This window comes from Gordionus sp. m RMFG-2023, chromosome 3 (genome assembly GCF_954871325.1).
Source record: "Gordionus sp. m RMFG-2023 chromosome 3, tfGorSpeb1-WG-v2, whole genome shotgun sequence".
Taxonomy (NCBI): domain Eukaryota; kingdom Metazoa; phylum Nematomorpha; class Gordioida; order Chordodea; family Parachordodidae; genus Gordionus; species Gordionus sp. m RMFG-2023.
Window position 1 is genome coordinate 8223349 of NC_088777.1, and position 27184 is coordinate 8250532.

The 27184-nt window shown below is 28.5% G+C and overlaps 1 protein-coding gene across 2 annotated transcripts; it reads left to right on the forward strand.

The window, feature by feature from the left end:
• The first annotated feature begins 1816 nt into the window (after positions 1-1816).
• Positions 1817-27184, forward strand: LOC135927466 (uncharacterized). 2 transcript variants are annotated; one of them, XM_065463457.1, is made up of 17 exons: positions 1817-1951; positions 1994-2109; positions 2159-2326; positions 2372-2518; positions 2638-2940; positions 5272-5764; positions 8778-8922; positions 9187-9467; positions 9952-10487; positions 11067-11466; positions 12227-12409; positions 15445-15951; positions 16116-17018; positions 17296-17746; positions 18292-18455; positions 19041-19177; positions 25987-27184. In XM_065463457.1, the coding sequence occupies exons 1-17, from the start codon at positions 1828-1830 to the stop codon at positions 26806-26808; spliced, it is 5880 nt and encodes a 1959-aa protein (XP_065319529.1). In that variant the 5' UTR covers positions 1817-1827; the 3' UTR covers positions 26809-27184. The 2 variants fall into 2 exon arrangements, with proteins under 2 accessions (XP_065319529.1, XP_065319530.1); XM_065463458.1 differs by having other exon boundaries at positions 5272-5752.

The following is a 27184-nucleotide window of genomic DNA, read 5'->3' on the forward strand; positions in this document are numbered from 1 at the left end:
TAATATTATTTTTAGTATATTAAGAAATACTATTATTTTTACTACGTTAAAAATGTTACTATTATTTTTACTACGTTAAAAAAAATATACATGAGGGAAGCAAATTTAATATTGCTTATTTTTTTTAATAAATAAAGAGAAAATCATGCCATGGTATTGTGTAATTTTACCATTAAAATATAAGTATTGGGGAAGCAAATTAAAAAATGCTTATTTTTTTAATAAATAAAAGGAAATTTTTTATTTAATATTTTTTTCCTTACTTTTTTAAAATAAAAAATTTTTCGTTTTTAAAATCCTTAATTAATGTTTAATAATTGTACAGGATGAGCCAAAATCCATTATTAAATCTATCTTTGATTTCGATTGAAAAAAAATTATTAAAATTTAAAATCTATTTTTATTATGCAGTACTTGATCATTTTACTCAAAAATAAGATGAATACCACTTATTTATAAATCTTAATGTTTTTATGGTTTGAGTTTGACTAAAATAAAAAAATTTTTTGATTGCTTCCCTATTAGTAAACTTGACGCTTCGTCACTGATAAAAATTATATGGGGATATATTTATAATTATATAGCAATAGTCTCATAATATTATAATGATTTTTATATTAATAATTTATAATTACATATTAATAATTAATAAAATTATTTATATATTAATAATTTAAACTTCTTTACATTTTCATCATTTAATATCTCGCTATTTTGATAATCGCTATTGGGTTTAGTTAGCTTATATTTGCATAACTTTGCCATTTTGCAAGGAAGAACATGTTCCTGAAGTACAATCATCATGCCATGCTCTGTCTGCCGTATATCATTATTTTGCTTTACCGTTTTAATAAATCAAATGAGAGATAAATGTTTTTCATTGTTTCCCTAGTTTGGTCACTGTTATAGCTATTCACCATAAGCTATGTTAAAGTAGCGTGCTACATTTTTTAAATAGCGATAGTTAGTTACTTTACTTTTATAAAAATAGTAGCTAATTAATAGCGCTGCCATTTATTTAGAGTAGCCATAGCTAAAAAAGAGGGGAAGCTTGAGAGGATATTGTAGAACAATCTCTGAAAATATTTAATACGTAACTTATTAGGTTAATTTTTAATATTTAATTATAATTTTTTATAGGAAAAAATTGTAGTATAGTTAGTTTTCATTTTTCTAATAATCTATGATTTGCTCCTTATCAACGTCTACATAGAGAAAAAAAAACTCTTACCTCCTACCCCTAAGTGATTTTTTATTCACTATTCATAAAGGCGATATGATGACATGTACCTTCTCCCCAGCATGTCGCTATTGCTTCTTATTAGTATTCTCCTTTATTTAATATAAATTTTAATATATAAATTTGTAATTATATTATAATACCCCCCCCCCCCTCATATAATATAGAAATGATTTAAATACAATTGCAATATACATGTTTATAATATCATATAATAAACATAATATTAATATGGATAAATTATAGTTAAAATTTATAAAAGATATATGTGTTTATTTATAATTTAAAACAATTTATATATTAATAATTTATAAAATACTATAATATTATTAGATAAAAATTATGCCTAATATATTTTATAATAACAGTTTTATAATATTAAAATGATTTATATATATAACAATTTATACAACACTATTAATATATAAAACTTATATATGTAATAATATAATTATATAATTAAAATAATATAATAAAATGATTTACATTTTAATAATTTATAAAATAATTTATATATTATTAGGCTTCTTAAGATTTTCATTCATTTAATTCTTTGCTATAGAGGTGGAACCAAAATTTTCATTCAGATGTATAATTTTAAGCTAATACAATTGCTAGAGAGTAATAAAAATTCAAGCTTAACCGGTTTCTGCTTCAATTCAATAATTGGAAAAGTTTTTTTATTAGGAAGCAGAAAATTATACATATTAAGTAATATTATTGAAAGACTTATTGACATAGAACCTTTTTTAGATAAAGACAATCCAAATATTCAGGAAAATGCAATAGAATTGATAAGATTTCAGGATGCCTTGGATTTTTCAAAATCTGAAATAAATTTGTTATCATTTGATTTTATCTTTAATTATGTAAACATATCCATCTATCTTTATCAAAGATTTTATTAAAATTTATAAGGATTCATTATGCCTAATTTATGGTGGAGAAATATCAAAAATATACATGATTTCTGGTTACATTTATAGAAACCATAGTTTAAAATGTGTTAAGGATTTTGAGAGTTATAATATCACTGCTTCATCATGGAGCTTGGATCAAGAAATTATAATATTGACCACTAATAAAGTACTTTTTTTCTAATAATATTTCCAACAAAACTTTTACTAATAGGATGAAATATTGGTATTAAATTCAGAATTTGATATAATTAAACAAATGATATTAAACCCTTCAAATATAGGAGCAAATGAACATGTGTCATTAGGATGGGGAAGTATGACAACTCAATTTAAGGGCTCTGCTATTACTAAGAAGAATGTAATTATCAATTTTTATAAAATTAATTAAAAATTTATAAATTTTTTGAATTTAAATCTGTAGCAAATATTAGTATATTAATTATATTATACAATTTTTATGTTTTTAAATTAATATAGCTTAAAGCAACTGCCAATACTTATGACAAATTGGAAAGTAACTCATCATGTATAATTTTTAATGAGCATGAAAATAAAGTACAAAATCCTACATGCAAAACTAATGATTTTAAAGAATTCAAAAATCCTTATATATCGTGGAATGTTCAAGAAAATCGATTTTTTGCTATCAGCACTTTTGATATAAGTCATAAAGGTAACAAAGATAGTGATGTTAACGGGATCAGAAAAATAAGAATATATGATAGAAACAATGAATGGAATATACATACTACAGTGGAGTATACACAAAATTTGATGAGGGTGATTTTTATATAAATATAAATTCTAAATTTTATAATTATAGTTTTTTTAATATCCTTTTATTTATGAATATAAATCAGAGACCTGCAGAGGTCACATTTGCAAGGCCTGGCCCTGATCTTTTTTCAAAAATTTTTTATGGCCTGGCCTGGGTTTAAAAATTTTAAGCCCGGCCCGGATATTTAAAAAAAAATTTTAAGCCCAGCTCGGAATTATTATATTCGACCTGGTATATACAAAAAATTCACCTATTTGGTATTTTATCTTTTTTGGCTAGTATTATCATTTAATAAGCAAGCATATTAACTAATGTTGTTAAACGGCTCATTTTGAGCCGATTTTTAAAAAGGGCTAACTCAATATTTTTGCCAGAAAAATATTGACTAAGCCTAGAAATTTCGATATTTTATGACTAGACCTTTGCTCCTTTTATGAACAAAATTTTTATGGATAAAATACTGTGTTAGCCGTTTTAAAAAATCGGCTCAAAACAAGCCGTTTAACAACACTACCATATTTTATTTTTTTATTCTAAACAGATATTTAGTATATTACAAATTGATACTATAAAAAATTTGTGTAGATAATATTTTGAGTATACTATATTAATTGTATTTAAAAAAATAATAAAACTGATATTTTAATTAATGAAAAATATAACATATATTATATTTATATAATAATGTATTTATTACCTATTATACTTTGCTTATTTATTCCATGGCAGGAAAACTATAATTATATTATGTAATAGAACTATGAGTGTTAGCTAGTGTTAACTTTCACCCAACATTATAATAATCATAACTATATATAATCATTATAACCATTCTAATTAACGAATATAATAATTCATGTTGTATAAAATTTTTTAAAAAATTTTACAACCCGACCCGACCCGTGTATTTTAAAAAAAAAATTTCAGGCCCAGCCCAGCCTGGGTATAAAAAAAATTTCAGCCTCGTGTCCAAGGACGGGCCTGCAAGTCTCTGATATAAATCTTAATAAAATTTTAAGTTAATTTTAAGGATTTGTACCCTAACAAATACTGACTTTATTTAGAGTTCATCGTTCTTAAAAAAATAATGGTTCAGTTTGCACTTTTAAGCCCTTTTGAACCCTTTCACATACATACACGCTAGAATGTATATAAAGAAGCACATTTAAAAATATATTCCCACTAAAACCCATTTATAAAACAGCCAAAGTTTATTTTATCATTATTGCACCTTAAAATCTACATAATATATAAATTATAAACAAATAAACAGTATTTATTAGCTAGTAATATAACAGTTATTCTTAGATTGACAACCTATACTGATTAACCAATAAAAGTTGATTGATAATAATCTTTAAAACCTGTAAGAATTCAAAATGTTTCACCAACATTCTTTGAGGTTCACTTTAGGTTCAGATGACCAAATTTTTATTGGTTCAACTTGGGTTTGATAAATAATGATGGTTCAGTTTTCATTATTTCATTTCCAAAATTAAGTTATAAAATAAAGATGCATAATGCTGATTCCAATATCATTCCTATATTTTTTATATGCCAAGATACTGTCAGTTCTTTGATTTTTATGCTTCATCTTATATTTAAATTTTGATGCCTTTTTTTGATTCAATAATTTGGTTGGTCCAGAAAATTTCTTTGAATCACAATAAAAATTGCATTCTTTTGTTGTATTATTCTTCATAAGAAAATTAATTCCACAAAAAATAAATATAGAGTTCTTGAGATCATTTTTAAAAAATTGGGCTTAGTAAAGACCCCACTTTACCTTGTTTAAATAATTTATTTTAAAAAACTTTTGGCTAATAATATTTATCATATATATACACATGTGATCATAAATTAATTATATAGAAATTGGCATTTCTTAAAATGTCACTTATCCTTGCTAATCCAATCCTGCATCTCTATTATAAATACTAGTGATTGGCTCGATTTGAACCATTTAAAAACGATTAACTCAATATTTAAGCCAGAAAAATCTTTTACTAAGCCTCGAGATTTCGTTAATAGATGTTCAAACCTTTGTGCCATGTATGAGCAAAATCTCCAGGATTGCGTAAATTTTTCTGAATAAAATATTGAGTTTGCAGTTTTTAAAATCGGTTCTAATCGAGCTCTTTAACAACTAATAAACACTATCATGTTGTTTCCGCCTACATAATATTAATTTAATATACATTTGATTTACTTAGTATTATAAAATGTGTAAAATGAAGGCAATATATTGAAACTATACTATATATCTCTCTTTTTTTAACTTAGGTTATATTTTTTATTCCCTAATTGCTTTCTGTTTTAAATAATAATTTAAGCCCATATGTTGGCGGCCCGATTATAGCGACCTATTAACAACTATATCCAAACCGGAAACACCCTATTTTAACTTGACATTTTTTGAAAATAATGGCCTAAAACTCGGGGGGTTTGATTTAAATCAATACCGATCATGCGAATTTAATTTTTTAAATGGCGCTGAAACAACATACAATTCTGTTGATAAAGGTGATGCTATCAGAGAAACTGGCGAAATTATTCTTAAAATTGGGTGGAACGTTTGTAAATATTCGGGTCAAGATCCCATCGTATTAGCTATCCTGATTGCCACTGAGATGAATCTCGTGAAAACTGATGGATTAGCACCTAACGGCGAAATATTATGTGGAGAAAATAGAGAAAGGGAAAATGAAGGAGGATATAGCGATACGAGAATCGAATTATGGACCAGCAAAAATTATCACTGGTATTTGAAGGGTGTACTTAGTCGCAAATACGATACAACCGTACCTATCAAAGGTGATGATAAAAGTAATTAAAAATTTTTATGCTTAATAGATGTCAAATTAAATTATCTCACTTTATTAACGTTCTCTCCCCTTTACTTTTTATTTCTTCTTCATATTATAAATAAATTGGATATGTATATGTAAGTATTTATGAGTAATATCGACTAACTTTATAAGCTAAAATAATATTTTCTTTTTAATCAAATTCTATGTTCATGATGTTTAAATTAATTTATAGGCGTATGTAATAACATTTAAGGATTAAATCGCTAATTAAAGCCTTTAGACTAGGTTCATAAGAACTTCGGGGGAGAGTTTTTTTATTAGTTCTAATGGAATTTTTCTAATTTACTGACACTCAATTTATTGGACGCCTGATGACTTTTACGAACGATTTTTTGGTGTCTGATTGTTAAAAAAATCATGGTAAAATTAACTATTGGTCATTCGCTTGTGATGATTAAGTGGATTTATTTAAAGTTGTTTTTTTGTGTTAACAAAAAAAAGGATGTTTTCTCTAAAAGAATACGATTAAGAAGTAATGGTTAAACCTTCCTATGTTTTAGAAAATATCTGGTGGTTTTATTGTGGCGCTTAAGATTTGATGGCAAAATGTACAAGAACGCTTGTGACTTAATTATTTTTTCCCTCATTATTTGAAAACTGAATGTGAGACTGTATTAAAAGATCAAGTTATCGGCAGTGTTCAAGATAAAAGTTAAAGATTTCAGAATCCTTAATTGTATTACCAACAATAATATTAAATATGAAGGAGTGATTCTATTTATTAATCATTTTTTTAAATAAAAATTAAATTTAAGAAAGGAGTTATAATTGTAATTATAAATATAACTAATTACATGCTTGAAAAATTGTAATTAATTATAATTATTAATTCCTTTTTTTAACGTCGATTTAATTACAACTAGCTACTAATTACAAAAAAGGGAATTATAAGTAGGTAATATACTGCCCATCTTTGTTTGCATATATTAGTGCATCGGGCCTAATTTTTCAAGGGCTCTCCAGTACACAAGGTACTGGAGAACCCTGAGGCCAGCAGGCCATTCTTTATTGCTATCTTTAATATACAGCATATGTATTATTACTATAAATGGCGAGTGTTATTATATAACGCGTTATAATACAATTATCATTATATCATACGATAACAATCCGCAGGATTTATTATATTTGTTTGCGAACTATAAGAGCCCCTTAGGGGAAAAACCAGAGGTACGTCCAACGGTTTACGCAAGAGTTAATAATAAATTGTTTAGTTAAAATTAAAAAATACAAAAAGTAAACAATTAACCTTGCGTAACCTATTTATAGGCATAGGATCTTATTTCTGAGGTCGGATGTATGGCTTTGACCCTAGGGAGAGGCTGGAACGGATAGATTATTATTATCACAATAATCGTTTCCAGCGGACCTATCGGCCCATGTTTTTGGCTATTGCCTAAGTTATTGTTAACAATCTTATTTATTATTTATATATATAAACGTAACTAAATTAATCATGTATATATGTATAATATTATATCAATGTGGTGGGGGGGGTGAGTGTTCCTCGAGGGTGATTTGTTCCTCGCAGGCTAACATCTCTTCAGTCTGAACCGTATCCTCATTGATTGATAATTCCAGGGTGTTATCGAAAATCCCGGGGTCAAAGTCCAGTTCACGGTTCAGACTGAAGAGATGTTAGCCTGCGAGGAACAAATCACCCCCGAGGAACACTCACCCTTCCCCCCACATTGATATAATATTATACACATGATTAATTTAGTTACGTTTATATATATAAATAATAAATAAGATTATTGTTAACAATAACTTAGGCAATAACCAAAAACATGGGCCGATAGGTCCGCTGGAAACGATTATTATGATAATAATAATCTATCCGTTCCAGCCTCTCCCTAGGGGGAAAAATCAGAGCCATACATCCGACTTCAGAAATAAGGTCCTATGCCTATAAATAGGTTACGCAAGGTTAATTGTTTACTTTTTTTAATTTTAATTAAACAATTTATTATTAACTCTTGCGTAAACCGTTGGACGTACCTCTGATTTTTCCCCTAGGTGGCTCTTATAGTTCGCAAACAAATATAACAAATCCTGCGGATTGTTAACGTATGATATAATGATAATTGTATTATAACGCGTTATATAATAACATTCGCCATTTTTAGTAATAATACATATGCTGTATATTATAGATGTAAATAGCAATAAGAATGGCCTGCTGGCTTCAGGGTTCTCCAGTACCTTGACCCACCCGAAATAAATTATTTGTCAGCTCGACCCAAATCTGTTTAAATTTAACGCCTTGTTACTTGCAAGATTTTAAAATATATCAATTTATTTGACAAAATGTAATATCATGTTTAAAAATATAGGCCAGGCCCGACCCAGCCCAAAACCGTAATTATTTTTAAAAAATAGATCCGGCCCGGCCCGAATTTTCAGATCTCTAATATATATCGCAAAAAATCTTAACTCTATTCTATGTTATAGAACATAATGATGAAAAAAAAAATCTAATTTAACATTTCTTTTATATCATATAAGAAAGGCTTTTCTTTATTGATAAGTTTTAAATATAAAACAAATATATGTGAACAAGATAAAAGTAAAAGTAAATAAAAACATATATAAATTGAAAATTATACCAAAACAAATTGAATCCCTAAATTATATTTAAAATTTTATATTTAAATATTTTTCCTTTAAAATATGGATTCTTTGGTTTCCAATGTTTGGATTCCGATTAGCCAATATTTTAAAAAAAAAATGAATGTATTGGCAAATTGTCTACTGATGGATGTGCCATTGTGTAAAGATGAAGTCAACCAGTGTTTCGTGTTTGTTTATTTCTTTGTGGTAATACATGTATAATTCCGAGATTTACTAATATCCCTCCGTATGTGAGCTCATCAGATCTTAGGCGCCATCATCTGGTGAAATTTAATGTAATGTTAGCATTTGCACAATATTTAGTCAAATTGTATGTATCATATTTTAAAATAAAGTTGATTACATACGCGATTTCATATGGGACACTGAGGAACCGCTTAGAATACATACCATAACTCGGCAAGGCATCTACAGCAGTTACACATGGGCCAGTCATTTCGATGTTCATTATTCTAGCGTCTGCGATAACAAGGGGCTAGAGTGAGCCATATATTTTTTTTACCTGTATTTTAAAAAGGTCGGATCAGCACCTAATAGGAAAAAGCACATGTTCATTATAAAAATGATGGCTTACGTATTAATCTATTCCCAGTGTGCCACATATTATTGAAGCATTTAAATGCGCCTTCATTTCACCGATTGCCAAATTTTTACGTAATAATGAATAAGAATGGAAGAAAGGAACGAAAAAGGAAAGGGAGATTTTTTTTTAAAAAAATGAATAAATTTTTTATCGATTATAAGGTCGGAAGTGATTAACATGTTAGTGATAGAGGGTTGCAAATTATTGGTCACCCCTATCAATTACATGATCATGCCGCTCCCGTATTACGCTTACTCCTTGGATTTCGATGCCCCAATCAATTACATCACTTATATGGACCCACAAAATAACCACAACGTATGCGAAGTGGTTGCTAAAAATTTTACAGAAAGGTCTATTTGCTCTAATTTGTTATTCGTTTTTCTCGTCGATTCTACGTTCCAAATCTTTCGCCTTGTGTCACGTGAGACCTACGATAACGGTTAAAATTATTTAATCATAAAATTTAAGTTGTTTTTGAATAGGCCTAAGTTTACTTGCACACACCTTTAGCCTCATTTATAGGAAACACGTTATGTTCCATGGTACGTTGTTTACAAAATTAAGCCAATAATATGATGATAACGCTATGATAAAATTTAAAAAACATATGTAGCGATGCGATGATAAAAAAAAATATGCGATACGATTATAAAAATATTTGCGCATTCAATAAAAAAGCATATGATATTTCTTAAATTTATATATATTTAGTTATTTTAAAAAAATATTAACGCGATCATCTGTGAGTTCGATAGCGTTAAATAACAACGCTTGAGCATAACGCCTTTACTATAAAAGAGGCCTAAAATTTTTAAAATATTTTTCCCGTTATATATAACCAATTTTTTTGATCTACACTTGAACGTTATAATGTAATTGAAAATCTTTTTTTTACAACAAAAAACGGCAAATATTATATTTAGAAACGTTACTACTCTCTGAACAGATGACTATATCTCCCCAAGCCAAGACGAATTTGCTCAGAAACAATGTCCCCATGTACATACCTCATGTAAAAGTATGCTCAATTAATAGTATAGGTTCTGCGATATATTCCGTCTCTAATATCTTAGCCCGGTATCGAAATCAAAATGATTTCGATCGTGAGAAAGATACCCAAAATATCACGTCACCCTTGAATATTTATCATTCTCTTCTTTTGCCAAATTTTTACCGACGAGGCAAAGATAATCCGATCCGCCTTGCGTTCGTCTACGTTTCCTCTATATACGTTTTGAATATTTCTGACGATCGGAATCATGATGATGGGTCACATCTTTCGATCGAATTCATTGGGAAAATAAATGACGAAAATATCATAGCTGGAATACATTGGGTATATGATCCTACGAAGACGCCCGAATTTCTCTTCGTAATTCAGGATGGAACCGGAAATTTGAGCAAATTTTATCACAAATTTGTTGACAACGTCGTCGTTAAACATACAGTGATTGAAAATGTAACAATTAATATTTTGATATTAATATTATTTTAATTTTAATAATAATTATCATTTATGAATACTACCTGTTTTACTTAAAACGACAATATTTTTGTCTATTATTTAGTATGTAACGGGGTAACGAATTTCAAAGATAGGAGGATGAAAAAATGTTGTAATCACCTGATTTTTTTAAATTTCTTTTGGATCGTTTCTCTTCCAATAATATTTATATTAATCGTAGTTTTGAGGATGTCAGGGTTTTTCGAGAAGAAACTTCAATTACTAATTCAATTCTCACAAATTTTATAATAGTGGCACACGGAGACCTTAAACAAGTGTTGCTAAAAAATATATTAAAAAAGAAACATGACTAACTGATTATTAATCATTATAAATTTATCAGAATTTGTGTGAATGAAATTGAAGGATTAGAATTACATTCATGTTATACTCAATTATTTATTTTTTTAAATGACACCATATAAAGGCCAAATTTACCTCTAGTGATTGCTAGATGTTTCTTCTGCAGTTAAAAGCAATTTTTCTCTTGATTTAATTTTTTTTTTAACTTATCTACTTTTTATTAATTTTTAGGGGGAGGATATTTCCGTACATGACAGAAGGACACTTTCAAAATTTCCAAGGTTATGCGAATCTTTTTCCGTTGTGGACTCTAACGGGAAATGCTTGGGGTTAAGTCAGAAGACGAAAAGTCTGTATTTCGATTCCCATGATAAGCTAGCTACGCAGAAACCCGTAGCCTCTCAGGTGGATTCTTATCTCGTTTTAAAGAACTCGATAACATTGGAGAGTGAGCAATATTGTGAATCAAAAAACTTTCAAGATGACACACATTTGGGAAAACAATCGAAGCAAGATAATGGGAAATTAGGGTCATTTTGGCTCTATTTCACCCGACATCAAGGTTTGATTAATGAATTGCATAGCAGCTTGTTAAGCCTTGGTGACGGTCAACTTTGTAAAAGTAAAAATGGTAATTATTTTTATTTAAGTTTATATTTGGTTCAATTCTGCTAATATTACTCATTTTGAAACATTCATTTTTCATTTGTTTTTTTTGTTTATATAAGATCATTTATAACAGAGTAGATCTTTAACATTTAGATAATTATAGGAGCATTTTTTTAATTTTCAAAAACCTTCGCCGGAATAGTATTCCTTGTATAGTGCCTCCTAACTCGTTTGATAATTACTATATTTTTAGCCGTTTAAGCCAATTTTTAGCCGAAGACTATCACTTTAGCCATGGGGGTTTTCTTAGAAATATAGCAGCTCGAAAGAAACTAATATAAATTAAATCGCCTAGATATTAACGGATATAGATTGAGGTGAATTAGCCGACATTTTGCTATTATCCCACATACTCCTAACCTAAAAATTTCAGACAATTTGAATGGAGGTAAGGGAGGGTATATACTTAGTAATAAAAAATTCAAGGAAAAATCGAATTAAATTATGAATAATTCAAAATTTGCTTAAATTTTATCCATACATATACATGGTGAAATAACAATTCTGGCCAAAACCAATCCTTTATACTTCAAAAAGATGCGCGATATGAATGATTTAAATTTTAAAGAAAAGATTCCTCCATGTTCTATTGCTATGCCGGATCGCATTTATCTTTTTAATAACCTACGACACATATATACTTTTTTTTCTCATACTATTATTATAATTTTATGAATTTGCGCATTCCTTATATTTGCCACTATATAAAATTGTTATTTTAGGTTTCGAAAATTCTAAAGATTACCGAACAGTATCTAATCATGTGCGTAAAAGCATAGAAGCTCATTCCACGCTTGTTTGCATTGCTAAAGAATCGAGTAGGATTCTGCTATTGGCTCCTAGGGGTAATTTTGAAGTGGTGTATTCGAAGTCTTTATTAATCGATGAAATAGAGTGCCTGCTTGGTAAAAAAATATATATATAATATGATATGATATATATGCCTTTGATTTTTGTAAATTTATTATTAGCGATAGTTTTGTTAATCTAAATCATACAAAAAAAAAATTTTTGAATTTGACATAGAGAGAAGTTTAATCTTAAATATCAAATAAATTTCAACCCATTATCCTTAGAGCTTAAACCACTTTATAAGTCGGGTGCAGTACATATTTCATTAGGGTACGATGTGGGAATTCAGTTTATGGAGTAAAATGAAAGTAAATTAAAATGAACGTAAATTAAATTGAAAGTAAATTAAAATGAAAGTAAATTAAAATGAAAGTAAAATTAAAATGAAATTAAATTGGAACTTAAAGTTTATATATAATTAAATCGAACGTAAAGTATATATATATATTCTTTACCTTTATTAATTATATATTTTCTTTGTCTCTTCACTAATTTATGAATCTTTATTAATTATATATTTTCTTTGTTTCTTCACTAATTTATGAATTTTTATTAATTATATATTTTCTTTGTTTCTTCAATAATTTATGCATCATAAAATTTTCTTCTTTTTAAACAAAAATAAAATAATGAATCTCCTTTTCTTTTGTTGCCACTGTATTTTTCTTTTTCCACAAAAATAAACAAAATATATGGATGGCTAACAACACGTTCTTAATATATATATATTATAATCATTTAAAATACAATGAATTTTTATCATTCTAATACAACAATATATATATATTAATTATAATCATTTAAAATATAATGAATCTTTATCATTCTAATACAACACGTCCACCCTATTAAGGTTTAGTGTATATAATCTCCTTCAATCTTCATCTTCTAATAATGTCATTTCTTCCATATGACTCAGGATATATCCAATCCCCAATTCATCTTTCATTTCACCCAATAATTCATCTTCTTCCTTCTTCTGTAGCCATATATCCTTATCTTGAGTCATACCAGGTAATGCCTTTTTCTCCGATCTTATATTCACCTTATTGGAAATTTCTGGACATTTATCCTTGACACCTAAAGGATACCTTTCAAATTGAAACTTCTTAGAATATGCTACTGTTTTAATTCCTTCGATTCCTAAATCTTTTCCCTTGACACTGAATCTTTAAATGTCCCCACTTTCTACAACGAAAACATTGACGCATCCGTCTTATATCAAATCTATTCGACAACATACATTCTTCTTCTTTTTCATCTTCCAACAGTTTCTCCCACTTTATCCTCGTGTTTCCATTCATTTGTTGCCTCCATTTATCCTCCTACTTTATCGACAATAGATAATAATTAATTGGTAATATCACATTTTTCATGATATGTGTCTTAAAATGCAGGTGTGATACGTTTGCCATCAAATCTTTAAAAAATGCAAAAATAAATATATACCTCTTCCCCCTCCCAGCTCTATGTATAAATTATTCTATACTTATTTTTGGGTTGTTGTAAATTAGCTATATTCTTTAAATTTTTATCTAGAGGTCTTACTTCCAAACCGTTTATGGTATGACCCAAATAAACTATTTCAGTTACTCCTAAGACACTTTTCTCTCTACTGGCCTTTAAACCCTTCTCAAATATTCTCCTAAAACCTCTTCTAACCTCTGATTATGTTGTTCTGGTGTTACACCCGTAATCAATACATCATCCATATTATAGAAAATCCCTTCTAAACCTTGAAAATCAGATGCCATTGTGTTGAAATATTGGAGCTGATACGCTGTGACCAAAAGCAATCGACAAAACGCAAATAAACCCTTAGATGTGATAATTGTAAATAATTTATGTATATCTTCCCTAAGAGATAATTGTAAATATGCTGTGGAAAAATCAATTTTAGAGAAATATTTACTTCCCTTTAAATTAGCTAAAATTTCTTCAATTCAAGGTAATGGATATTTAACTTCCACAACCCACGGATTGAGAGTGACCCGAAAGTCAGCGCAAAGCCTTAACTTTCCAAAGAATTAAAACAGTAGTATATTCTAAGAAGTTTCAATTTGAAAGGTATCCTTTAGGTGTCAAGGATAAATGTCCAGAAATTTCCAATAAGGTGAATATAAGATCGGAGAAAAAGGCATTACCTGGTATGACTCAAGATAAGGATATATGGCTACAGAAGAAGGAAGAAGTTGTGGGTGAAATGAAAGATGAATTGGGGATTGGATATATCCTGAGTCATATGGAAGAAATGACATTATTAGAAGATGAAGATTGAAGGAGATTATATACACTAAGCCTTAATAGGGTGGACGTGTTGTATTAGAATGATAAAGATTCATTATATTTTAAATGATTATAATTAATATATATATATTGTTGTATTAGAATGATAAAAATTCATTGTATTTTAAATGATTATAATATATATATATTACGAACCTGTTGTTAGCCATGTATTTTGTTTATTTTTGTGGGAAAATAAAAATACAGTGGCAACAAAAGAAAAGGAGATTCATTATTTTATTTTTGTTTAAAAAGAAGAAAATTTTATGATGCATAAATTATTGAAGAGACAAAGAAAATATATAATTAATAAAGATTCATAAATTAGTGAAGAAACAAAGAAAATATAAAATTAATAAAGATTCATAAATTAGTGAAGAAACAAAGAAAATATATAATTAATAAAGATTCATAAATTAGGGAAGAGACAAAGAAAAAATATAATTAATAAAGGTAAAGAATATATATATATATAAACTTTAAGTTCCAATTTACTTTCATTTTAATTTACGTTCATGTTAATTTACTTTCATTTTAATTTAATTTCAATTTAATTTACTTTCATTTTAATTTACTTTCATTTTAATATGGAGGAATTTTTAAAATTAAATTTATTTCATTTATATCGCACATTTATTCTAATCTTGAAAGGCTTGATGTTACAGGAATCGTATTTCATTCAAAATTTAAATAAAACGTGCCTTATAATAAATTTTGAAGATTTTTCCCGTAACTCCTAGTGCAATGGTAAGTCACACAAAATATTTCCTATACTCGACGTATTAATTAATTTTATTTACAGCTAAATTTCCGGTCCCCCTCTTTCGCCAAGCCTTCGAACGCGCAAAAAAACACCGATTACCATATGATCTCCTATTAACCTCCATACTCACTAAATACGAAGGTCACTATAGAAACACGACAGATATCGAACATCGCCATTTAAACCATCTAAAAAATATGGTAACTGGTATAGGTGGCGCTGAAGGGAAAAACGATAACGATTTGAGCCTGCTTTTGGCTAATCTCACATTCCAAAAATTACCCAATTCACGCTTTCATGGCGATCATCCCGCCCACGTTAACATGGATGATTATAAAAACGAGTTTTATTCTTCGGTGATTGACGTTATTACCCAAAGGAGGGAAGCGATATCTCGTGATTCGAATTTGAATGAGACGAAATGGACGACAATTCCTCCATATTTTCTATCGTTCCTGACCTCTTGCGCTAAAAAACAACCGCCAGATTTTAAAACCCCTCTTAAATACTTGAATAAATTTTCATCTTTGGACAGTGTTTCTAGCAGTAATGAACTAATAAAAATGTATTTAACAAATTTAAACCTTCCTGATCCCCCCCCCTCATAACTCCTCCCCGACATATTGAAGATATATTTTTTATAAGGGGCTTTTGGAAAAAAATTCAATATCCCTACCTTTCATCAATTTATTAAAGTAAATTTTTTACAGGTCTAAATCTTTCTTCCAAAGGAGTATCTCACTTACTATACTTTACGGACCCTGACACATTGTACAAATTGGCTCTTGCAACTTATGACCCCTGTCTTCCCACCTTAGTTTCGAAATACTTAGCCATCATTAATCCAGATAACACTCGGTTCAAGCCAACAAATTTTAGTTCGGAAGATCAAGAAGGAAATCCTTACAATCCCGAAACATTGAATGAACGCGGAGAATCGAAAGCGTCTAATATCGTTGACAATGCTTTTTACCGTAACAGCGTGATTGACACAACCTTGGAAAGAAAGGAAAGAGCCTTGGCTAACGTTATGCTTTCTGCTTTATATCGATTAGCCAAAATTTATCAAAAATATTTTGCCGAACAAATCGAAACATTAAATTTTAACAATATAGATACTGATTTCTTTTACGAAAATCCTATAAATTCCTTGACCCTCCTAACTCCCGGCTCGGAATCAATTTTCGACATTTTGTTGGCTGAACAAGCAGAAAATGACCCTGAACCAGTAAAATTTGTGACGAAATTTGTTCTAGACAACTTTAGTAGCCAATTTTTATCAAGGAAGTTGGGCGTTAAGGAAGTTTTGAGAATTTTTTTCTGGGAAAAACTTTGTTCTTTGGCGGTGTTAAGCGAGAAACCTAAGCTCAATCAAGCTCAAATACTCCATTATTCGCTTTGTTCATTGGTTACTTTTAAAGATCCCACCACTAACGCCAAAATAATCGGTTTAGAAAAAACGATCAGTGGACGAGACGAAAATGTTCATCTTAAAATTTCCGCAAGAAAATTGGCCGAGAATCTTCTTTACAAGAGCGGGGATTGGTTTGGAGCCGAATGCTTAGCGATATCCTCTCATTGTGGCAAATTTCAAAAAAACTCTAATCATGAAGGTTATTTTTTTTAATGTAAAAATATATATATTAAAATAATTTCTATCTGACAATTTAGTGATAAAATAATCAGAAGCGATTAAGTGAGAAAATTTATTTTACCGAAAAAAAGTAACAATATATTTATGAATTGAAGGCATTTAAATTAGGTAAATCATAATTTTTTAAGAGATAAATTAATGGGGTAGAATGGCAAAAAAATATTTGAGTTTTTTAAAATATATTCTATCCCCCCCCCCCCTCTTTCTTTAAAAATTAATTAATATTTATTTATCAGATATGAAACTCATAATTGACTCTTATCTGCAAAACAAACGGGACACCGAGGGATTGTTAAAACTCTGCGATATACTTTTATTGAAATTCCGTTCGCCCTTGAAATGTTTAAACCTTCTAGCACCATCTCTGTCATCTACCATGGAAGAAAAACGCGAATTTACTTACGAGATAGGTATTTGGAACAAAATCTTTTGGCTAATATTAGCCCTTAGATCCATCAGCCCTACATACGAAAAACGTTACGATCATTTAAATACTGGTAGCGATAATACGGAAGAAGAACGCGATGGGACTTTGTTTTCTTATAGGAAGTATTTGAACATTCTCTGCGATGCCGTTATAAATAGATGTACCTCTCAGAAAGATCTAACTCATAAAATATTTAAGTCATCGAACCAGCATGTGCCATCTTTACCTGACGAGATATCGGCGTTAGAAAAACGTTTTAAGTAAATCTAGATTGTTTAGTTATTGTTAAATTAAATGGTAAAAGGAGGGGGGGGGGTGTTTACGTTAAATATATTATCATTTTAGAATCATTAGTGTAAAGACACATATGATAGAAGTCAGCACCCGAATTAACCCATGGGAATGGCCCTTAATTTTTTTTAGGAAATAGACATAAAAATTTCTAATTTTAAGCTTTAGAATTTTTTTAGGAAGTTTCTGCCATCATGAATATTACACCAACACCAAATTACGACAGTGGTTGGATCACTCGGGCATACATTTCTACCACACTCGGGGGTATTGTATGGCCCAAGATAAGCGTTGAAATTGAAAGGGGGACAGTCACTTTTTTAAGCTAATTTTTATATCCTATTTCTTATTTATTTTGGTTTGTTTCTTTCATTTTTTTAATTGGACGAGGGGATTAAAATTGCCTGCACGTTGTAAATCATTTGTAGATCTTTAAAACTGATTCAAATACATCTATTTAAATTTTTATCATTATATCCATTACTTCACGCTTTCTCCCGGCATAACTCGTTAGAACCCTACTTCAACGCCTCAAAATCGTGATGGGAAACAAATTGTTATCCATTCCCGTGTTGGAAAATAATAAAGATGACATGTCTACGCCGTTTGACGACCTTTCTTCCACCACATCTTCCACTATATCAACAATGAGTAGTAACTCTAAGAATTCGAAGATGGGTTTGAAATTTTTTTAAAATATATCAGAAAAACTATATAAAAGGGTAAAAAATGATTGAAAAAAAACTCTTGCATTAAGAAAGAAAGAAATTTCCCAAAATTTAAACGATTTAATGTTATTTTCCTTACCATTCTTGTGAATCTAAATTTAAACTTAACATCTTTAGTTTGAATTCTTTTCTTTTGATCATTCGGGTTTAATTGTTGTAAAATAGCTTATTTAGCTAAAATAAGATTTTTCTTAAGCATTCCACTTTGGGTAAAAAAAAAGAATAAAATATAAAAATTAGCTTATAGTAGCATTTTTTTTTTAAAAAAAAGGATTCACATTTTCATTTAACGTGAAATATGTATTATATTTTCATACTATAAATATTGGAGACCTGCAGGTCCCGGGTCGGGGATATAAAAATTTTCTTTAAATACCCGGGCTCTATTTTAAAACAAAATATTTCAAATCACCATTATTATATAAAAATAAAAATTTATTGAATATGTTTTAAAAATATCCGAGCCTGGCAATGCAATCGGTACACCTGCAGATCTCTTATAAATATTAATATTGCTTAATTTATAAATGTAAAGGCTTTGTAAGTAAGGAATTCAGCAACAAAACCTTTGATAATAAACCTATGTGGGAAATGTTGGAAGAAAGTGGCGGTATGATTAAGCCCCCTTCTAAATATTCGACGGCATCCTCTGTCAAATCATCCCAACAAAAAGTTTGTTTATTTATTAGCTAATTATTTTAAATTTGGGCCATTCCATGCCAAATCGATCAAAAAAGGTCCATTTTCGACCGACCCCTTTTAAAATTGTTAAAAATTTCTGGAATTATTTAGAAGGGGAAATAAAAGAGAAAGCCGTTTATTTTAGCTCGCTAACCTGGTTCTTGAGATATAGGGGCCTATAGGTACAAAAAGGAGCCAATTTGGAATCTGGAAAATTTTTAAAATGCTTATATCTCAAGAACTATTTATAGTAAAAAATAATATAATATATCATATTGTAGGTAAAAAAATCTCTAAAGGACTATCAAAATAAAATATAAATTGGAGCCTATTTGAGTCTTTAACTTCCGGTTTACCTATAATGCTTTACCTGTATTTTTAAGCAAAAAAGGGAGTTTGTTTTCGAAATTTTTTAATTGCTTTTTATTTAGACACCTTTTATAAATATATACATGATGTCAAAACCTTGGCGACGCTATCGACTCTTCCAAAATATACATTTTTATCAAAAATCGTATAAAAAATAGATGGCGCTAATGTTTAAAAAAATATTATTTTTAAAAGCGATAAAATTTTCCAGTTCTGCTCCCCCCTCCCCCCACCATCCTTAATTTTTTTTTTACATATTTTAGATCTCTGCTTTACTACTATAATAGCGAATGACTTTTTGGTACGATAATGTATAACAGCTGCATTAAAAAAGAATTTATATTGGACATATAATCGACTATATTTTACGATAATTTTTTTAAAAAATTAAAAGTTTAAAACAATCTCTCTTTCTGTTTAATATAATTTTTTTCCCATTCAGATTAATTTTAAACAAGCCATATTCTAGGTTCAAATTAAATAAAATTTTATTCTATATAAAAGATGGATATACCAAATATTAAAATATCAAGATGTTGTAACCCATTAATTTACAAAAACATGCATAATATCGCAAGAATCTAAGAAAGATTCAACCTTGGGTGACCAAAAAAAATTTACCAATTAATTTAAATATGCTAATATGCTCTTCATGCCGACAAAAATTAGCAAAGCTTCCTTATAATGACGATGATATTGATTCTCCTCCTCATATAGTTAATCAAGAGGCAATTGAAAACATTAATATATCCCTACAATCAATCGGGGAATCTCCCATTAAAATAAAACGCTTACGTGAAAAGAAATATCCAAAGAAAAAAATATCTAGCGTGAAAAAAGTTTTAGCGACTAAATATCTTCATCAAATGATGAAAAATTCGATGAAATTCTCGATACCTTAAAAATCAATTTCCCACAGCTTTCGAAAACAAACAAATATAGATTAACATTATTACCATCAAATTGGCCAGTAAGAAGAATTATAGAAGAATTCAATATTTCATATCATATGGCGATAAAATCTAAAGGTTTAATAAAAGAAAAGGGGTTTTTTCAGCACCTAATCCTAAACCCGACAAAACAATAGATGCCGCCACCGTTGATATTGTCAAATCTTTTTATAACAATGATCAATATAGTAGATCGATGCCTGGGAAAAGGGATTTTGTAACCATAATAAAGAACAGTGAAAAGATTCAAGTCTAGAAAAGATTAATTTACGAGAGCTATATCTTAAATTTAAAGATATTCATTCAAATATTAAAATTGGATTCTCTAAATATTGTGATCTTCGTCCCGAGAATTGTGTATTTGTTGGCAGTAGTGGTACCCATTCAATGTGTGTTTTCTCCAATCATCAAAACACAAAATTAATACTGTTGAGTTTGCCCAAAATTACTTTAAATGAAGATTTAATTAAGATTACATATAAGGATATATTACCAAAAATAATTTGTAATCCAGCATTACCAAAATGTTTTTTTGGTGATTGTGCTCAATGCCCTGGATCTTCTAATTTAAAGGCCATGATAAGTGAAATATTATATTCAATTGATATCGAATATATTACCTACAAGCAATGGGTTACAACAGATCGTAGAGATCTTTTAACTATCACTTCATCAACCTTTAATTTTTTTAGAAACGCTTTTCGAAAAGCTAAATATTTTACTATTACACTCATTCATAACAAAGCATCAAATAATATTCATGAATTCTCTTAAAATTAATTTAAAGGAAGGAGAATATATCGTTTAGGCAGATTTTGCTGAAAATTATGCCTTTGTGGTTTAAGATGAAGTACAGGGGTTTCACTGGAATAAATCTCAAGTTACCATTCATCCTTTTGTCATTTATTACAAGTCACTTAATAATTTAAATCATTTAAGTTTCGTAATAATATCTGAATCTCTCGTTCATAATACAATTGCGGTTCATCTATTCCAAAAATATTTAGTTCAATACTTAACAAAGATATTTCAATGCCTGCCAAAAAAATTCTTCTATTTTTCAGATGGTATTGTAGGTAAAAAAAATCTCTAAAAGGCTATCAAAAAATAATAAAAATTAGCGCCAATTTGAATCTTTAACTTCCGGTTTATCTATAATGCTTTACCTGTATTTTTAAGCAAAAAAAGGAGTTTATTTTCGAAATTTTTTTATTGCTTTTTATTTAGACACCTTTTATAAATATATATACGATGTCAAAACTTTGGCGACGCTATCGACTCCAAAAATTTAAAAAAATAATAGATGGCGCTATATGAAATTACGGATTTTGGTTTAAATTTTGCTGCAAACTTATCAATAAACGGATATTTTCACTTTTTATACTAAAAATATTTTAAATTTCGATTAAATATACTAAATAAATTGAGGGGCAGTGTGGGTAAATGCCCATTAGACACTTAATAATGTAATATATTTCCAATAATAAAATCTTTCGTATAATTTTTTTATTATTCATTCATATTAATAATATAGAAATAGAGATAGACAATCATATTCATTCCATAATTTAAAATTTGTGAAATGTTATATTTAATATTTGCGATTGTGTTGAATTAGAATAAAATTTTGTTTCAATTTTATTCTGAGAAATTGGATAAGCATGAAATTTTTGCATCCCTGGTATAGTACGGGCTTTGTCGAATCTCTCTTTTAATTTGTTCTTTCTCATATTCATCTTCCATAATATAGGAGAACTCTATTCCTTAATAAAAAAATTATAATATATATATTAATAAATTATAAATCATATACCTTTTATATTTTCCTTATAATAGGCAAAAAACTCTTTAGGAGAAGTTATTTGTTCTGAAGTAGGTCTTTGTAAACTTGCTCTAGCCACTAAACGCTTGACGGTACCTCCGATCCCGTCACAAGCTGATTTGCCATGAGATGTAGCCCATAAATGCCACTCAGATTTTATCTCGAAATCATATTCATGGTGGCAAAAATTGATTAAATTTTTCCGATTTTTATATTGAGCTGCTGCTCCATCTGAAAAATAGAAGAATTTTTTTGGCAGGCATTGAAATTTCTTTGTTAAGTATTGAACTAAATATTTTTGGAATATATGAACCGCAATTGTATTATGAACGAGAGATTCAGATATTATTACGAAACTTAAATGATTTAAATTATTAAGTGACTTGTAATAAATGACAAAAGGATGAATGGTAACTTGAGATTTATTCCAGTGAAACCCCTGTACTTCATCTTGAACCACAAAGGCATAATTTTAAAATCTGCCTGCAAGATATATTCTCCTTCCTTTAAATTAATTTGAAGAGAATTCATGAATATTGTTTGCTGCTTTGTTATGAATGAGTGTAATAGTAAAATATTTAGCTTTTCGAAAAGCATTTCTAAAAAATTAAAGGTTGATGAAGTGATAGTTAAAAGATATCTACGATCTGTTGTTACCCATTGCTTGTAGGTAATATATTCGATATCAATTGAATATAATATTTCACTTATCATGGCCTTTAAATTAGAAGATCCAGGGCATTGAGCACAATCACCAAAAAAACATTTTGGTAATGCTGGATTACAAATTATTTTTGGTAATATATCCTTATATGTAATCTTAATTAAATCTTCATTTAAAGTAATTTTGGGCAAACTCAACAGCATTAATTTTGTGTTTTGATGAATGGAGCAAACACTATTGAATGGGTACCACTACTGCCAACAAATACACAATTCTCGGGACGAAGATCACAAAATTTAGAGAATCCAATTTTAATATTTGAATGAATATCTATAAATTTAAGATATAGCTCTCGTAAATTAATTAAAATTAATCTTTTTTGGACTTGAATCTTTTCACTGTTCTTTATTATGGTTACAAAATCCCTTTTCCCAGGCATCGATCTACTATATTGATCATTGTTATAAAAAGATTTGACATTATCAACGGTGGCGGTATCTATTGTTTTGCCGGGTTTAGGATTAGGTGTTGAAAAAAACCCCTTTTCTTTTATTAAACCTTTAGATTTTATCGCCATATGATATGAAATATTGAATTCTTCTATAATTCTTCTTACTGGCCAATTTGATGGTAATAATGTTAATCTATATTTGTTTGTTTTCGAAAGCTGTGGGAAATTGATTTTTAAGGTATCGAGAATTTCATCGAATTTTTCATCATTTGATGAAGATAATGGTATAATTTTAGTCGCTAAAACTTTTTTCACGCTAGATAATTTTTTTCTTTGGATATTTCTTTTCACGTAAGCGTTTTATTTTAATGGGAGATTCCCCAATTGATTGTAGGGATATATTAATGTTATCAATTGCCTCTTGATTAACTATATGAGGAGGAGAATCAATATCATTGTCATTATAAGGAAGCTTTGCTAATTTTTGTCGGCATGAAGAGCATATTTAAATTGATTGGTAAATTTTTTTTGGTCACCCAAGGTTGAATCTTTCTTAGATTCTTGCGATAATATGCATGTTTTTGTAAATTAAATGGGTTACAACATCTTGATATTTTAATATTTGGTATATCCATCTTTTATATAGAATAAAATTTTATTTAATTTGAACCTAGAATATGGCTTGTTTAAAATTAATCTGATCGGAAAAAAAATTATATTAAACAGAAAGAGAGATTGTTTTAAACTTTTAATTTTTTAAAATATTATTATCGTAAAATATAGTCGATAATATGTCCAATATAAATTCTTTTTTAATGCAGCTGTTATACATTATCGTACCAAAAAGTCATTCGCTATTATAGTAGTAAAGCAGAGATCTAAAATATGTAAAAAAAAATTAAGGATGGTGGGGGGGGGGGGGGAGCAGAACTGGAAAATTTTATCGCTTTTAGAAATAATATTTTTTTAAACATTAGTGCCATCTATTTTTTATACGATTTTTGATAAAAATGTATATTTTGGAAGAGTCGATAGCGTCGCCAAGGTTTTGACATCATACATATATTTATAAAAGGTGTCTAAATAAAAAACAATAATAAAATTTCGAAAACAAACTCCCTTTTTTGCTTAAAAATACAGGTAAAGCATTATAGGTAAACCGGAAGTTAAAGACTCAAATAGGCTCCAATTTATATTTTATTTTGATAGTCCTTTAGAGATTTTTTTACCTACAATATGATATATTATATTATTTTTTACTATAAATAGTTCTTGAGATATAAGCATTTTAAAAAATTTACAGATTCCAAATTGGCTCTTTTTTGTACCTATAGCCCCTATATCTCAAGAACCAGGTGTGCTAGCGAGCTAAAATAAACGGCTTTCTCTTTTATTTCCCCTTCTAAATAATTCCAGAAATTTTTAACAATTTTAAAAGGGGTCGGTCGAAAATGGGCCTTTTTTAATCGATTTGACATGGAATGGCCCATCTTTTTTTTTACAAAACCATTATTTATGCCTTTAAAAATTTTTTATTAAACTTATAAATACATAATATATTTTTGTTTTATCTCAATGATTTAAATATTTTCGATATAACTTTGAGTTATAAAAAAAAATATCTCTTTTGCCCTTAGTGACAATCAGCAATTTAGTTAATAGCCTGAGAGTGCGGTGGAAAACAATGCAAATGGTTCCCATTTTAAAACATTCAAATTAAATTATTAAGCTTCGATATTTTAATCATTTATTAAGTTAGCCTTAAATTTAAGAAATTTTAAGGATTTAATATTAAATAATAAAAAATTATAAAAAGAGTTTAGAAATTAAAACAAAATTGCCTTTAATACTATATAAGAGTATTTTTACATGCAAAAATATCAGGAAGCCTATTTGAAAAAAAGGTATCAAATTTTTATTTAGCTAATATGTAATAAACTTGTTTTTAAAACTATATATCTGCTAAAATATGCGTTTTTGCCTCCAAAAAAAATGTTTATATATCTTAAAAATCATTCAAATAAAAATGTATGAAACTTTAGAAACTTAATTGAACATAAAATAGGTCATTACGAAAACCTGATGAAAATATGATAGGTTTTTTGCAGCAACAATTTGAAAATATATGTATTGCTGATGTGCGTTTTTGCCTCCAAAAATGTTTATATATAAATCATTCAAATAAGAATGGACGAAACTTTGAAGAAATATGGCTGAACATGAAATAGGCCATTTAAGAAATCAGATGAAAATATAGGAATTTTATAATCGCAATTTAAATATATATCAGAGACATGCAGATGTACCATTCACGGCCCAGCCCGGATTTTTTAAAATATATTACATTTTTAATTTTTGTAGCTAATTATGGTGATTTAAAATATTCGTTTTTAAAATATTCAGTCCGGCTGGGTATTTTTTTTAAATAATTTTTCCCTACTCAGGTCCGGCCCGTATACCCTGGATTAGAGTCGGGCCTGCAGGTCTCTGATATATACCACTTAAAAAAATAATCTTATATATGATTTTTAAAAAAAAAAATAGAAATCAACCTCCCATATAGCTATCACATCATATAACATACCAAAGTTCGTCAAAAGAGCAACACTTCAGCCAGATTCAGCATTCGAGCATGTAGCTCTTGTTCGCGAACTTTTAAGAATAAGTTCACTCTTTAGAAACAGAATCAAAGATCAGAGTTCTCTGTTTCATATGGAAATAAACGAGCTAGCTAGAACGATTAAGCTAATCATTGAAGTCACGGACTATTGTTACATTGGCGATGAGAACGATGGAAACCCCATAGAAGATCATAAGCCGCTCCATAAAGAACCAAGCTTATTAAAAGATTCGGAATTAAACACATTAACTCGACCATCGCTTAAATCATTGAATATTAGGCATTCATATAGCGATCAAAAAGCCTGCCATCTTAATAGTAGTTTGACAAATTTGGGTAAAACACACCTCGATGCACAGCTAGGAGTCATAACTAATGGTTTCCAAAATAATTTATGGTACATTCTAACCCTAGATGGCGCCTTGGACTTGGATAAAAAGGATGCGCGAATTAATGATAATCAACAAATAAGCATTTATGACCCCATTTTACGATTGTTGAATTTTGTAAAAGCATCTGACATTATAAATGATGATCAAAATTTAATATTTCCTGACTCGAATATTACAAAAAGCGGTTTTCGAAAACGTACAATACACGATCACGTGAAAACTAATCGTTTAGATAATTATGATATAGGAAATGACAATAGATTAAATTATTCGGCTTTCGATAAAGCTAGACAGCAAATGCTCTATATATTTAAAACAGAATATTTGGAATTATGGTCACAAAAAATGCAATAAAAAAATTTTTTTTGAAATTAATTATTTTTTTGATTGAATATTTTGATCCCAAAAATAATTTTAAAAAAATCAAAATTTCTGGTGATAAAGAATTTTCAAAAACAAATAATATATTAATAAATTAGCCCTTAAAAGAAATTTTATAAAAATTTGATAATTTTATATTAAACAAGTTGAAACGCCTTTCAACGCTCATTTCTACAAACAATTTTGAAGAGTAATATCGAAGCGCGCATGCGCTCTAATACACACCGCATGATATTTAGTTATCAAAAATAAATAGTAAATAATACTGAAGAAAAAAAAACTAAAATAAAACATATCTATTGACTTGAAATATTATTATTATTTTGCAATGATTTGGTCAAAAATATGT

Bases quoted from the DNA above. Each gene is read 5' to 3' on its own strand.
- LOC135927466 (XM_065463457.1), top strand. From the start codon at position 1,828: ATGTATAATTTTAAGCTAATACAATTGCTAGAGAGTAATAAAAATTCA. The intron at 2,110-2,158 runs GTAAACATATCC...AAAATTTATAAG, and splicing joins TTGATTTTATCTTTAATTAT to GATTCATTATGCCTAATTTA. The intron at 15,952-16,115 runs GTAATGAACTAA...AATTTTTTACAG, and splicing joins TTTGGACAGTGTTTCTAGCA to GTCTAAATCTTTCTTCCAAA.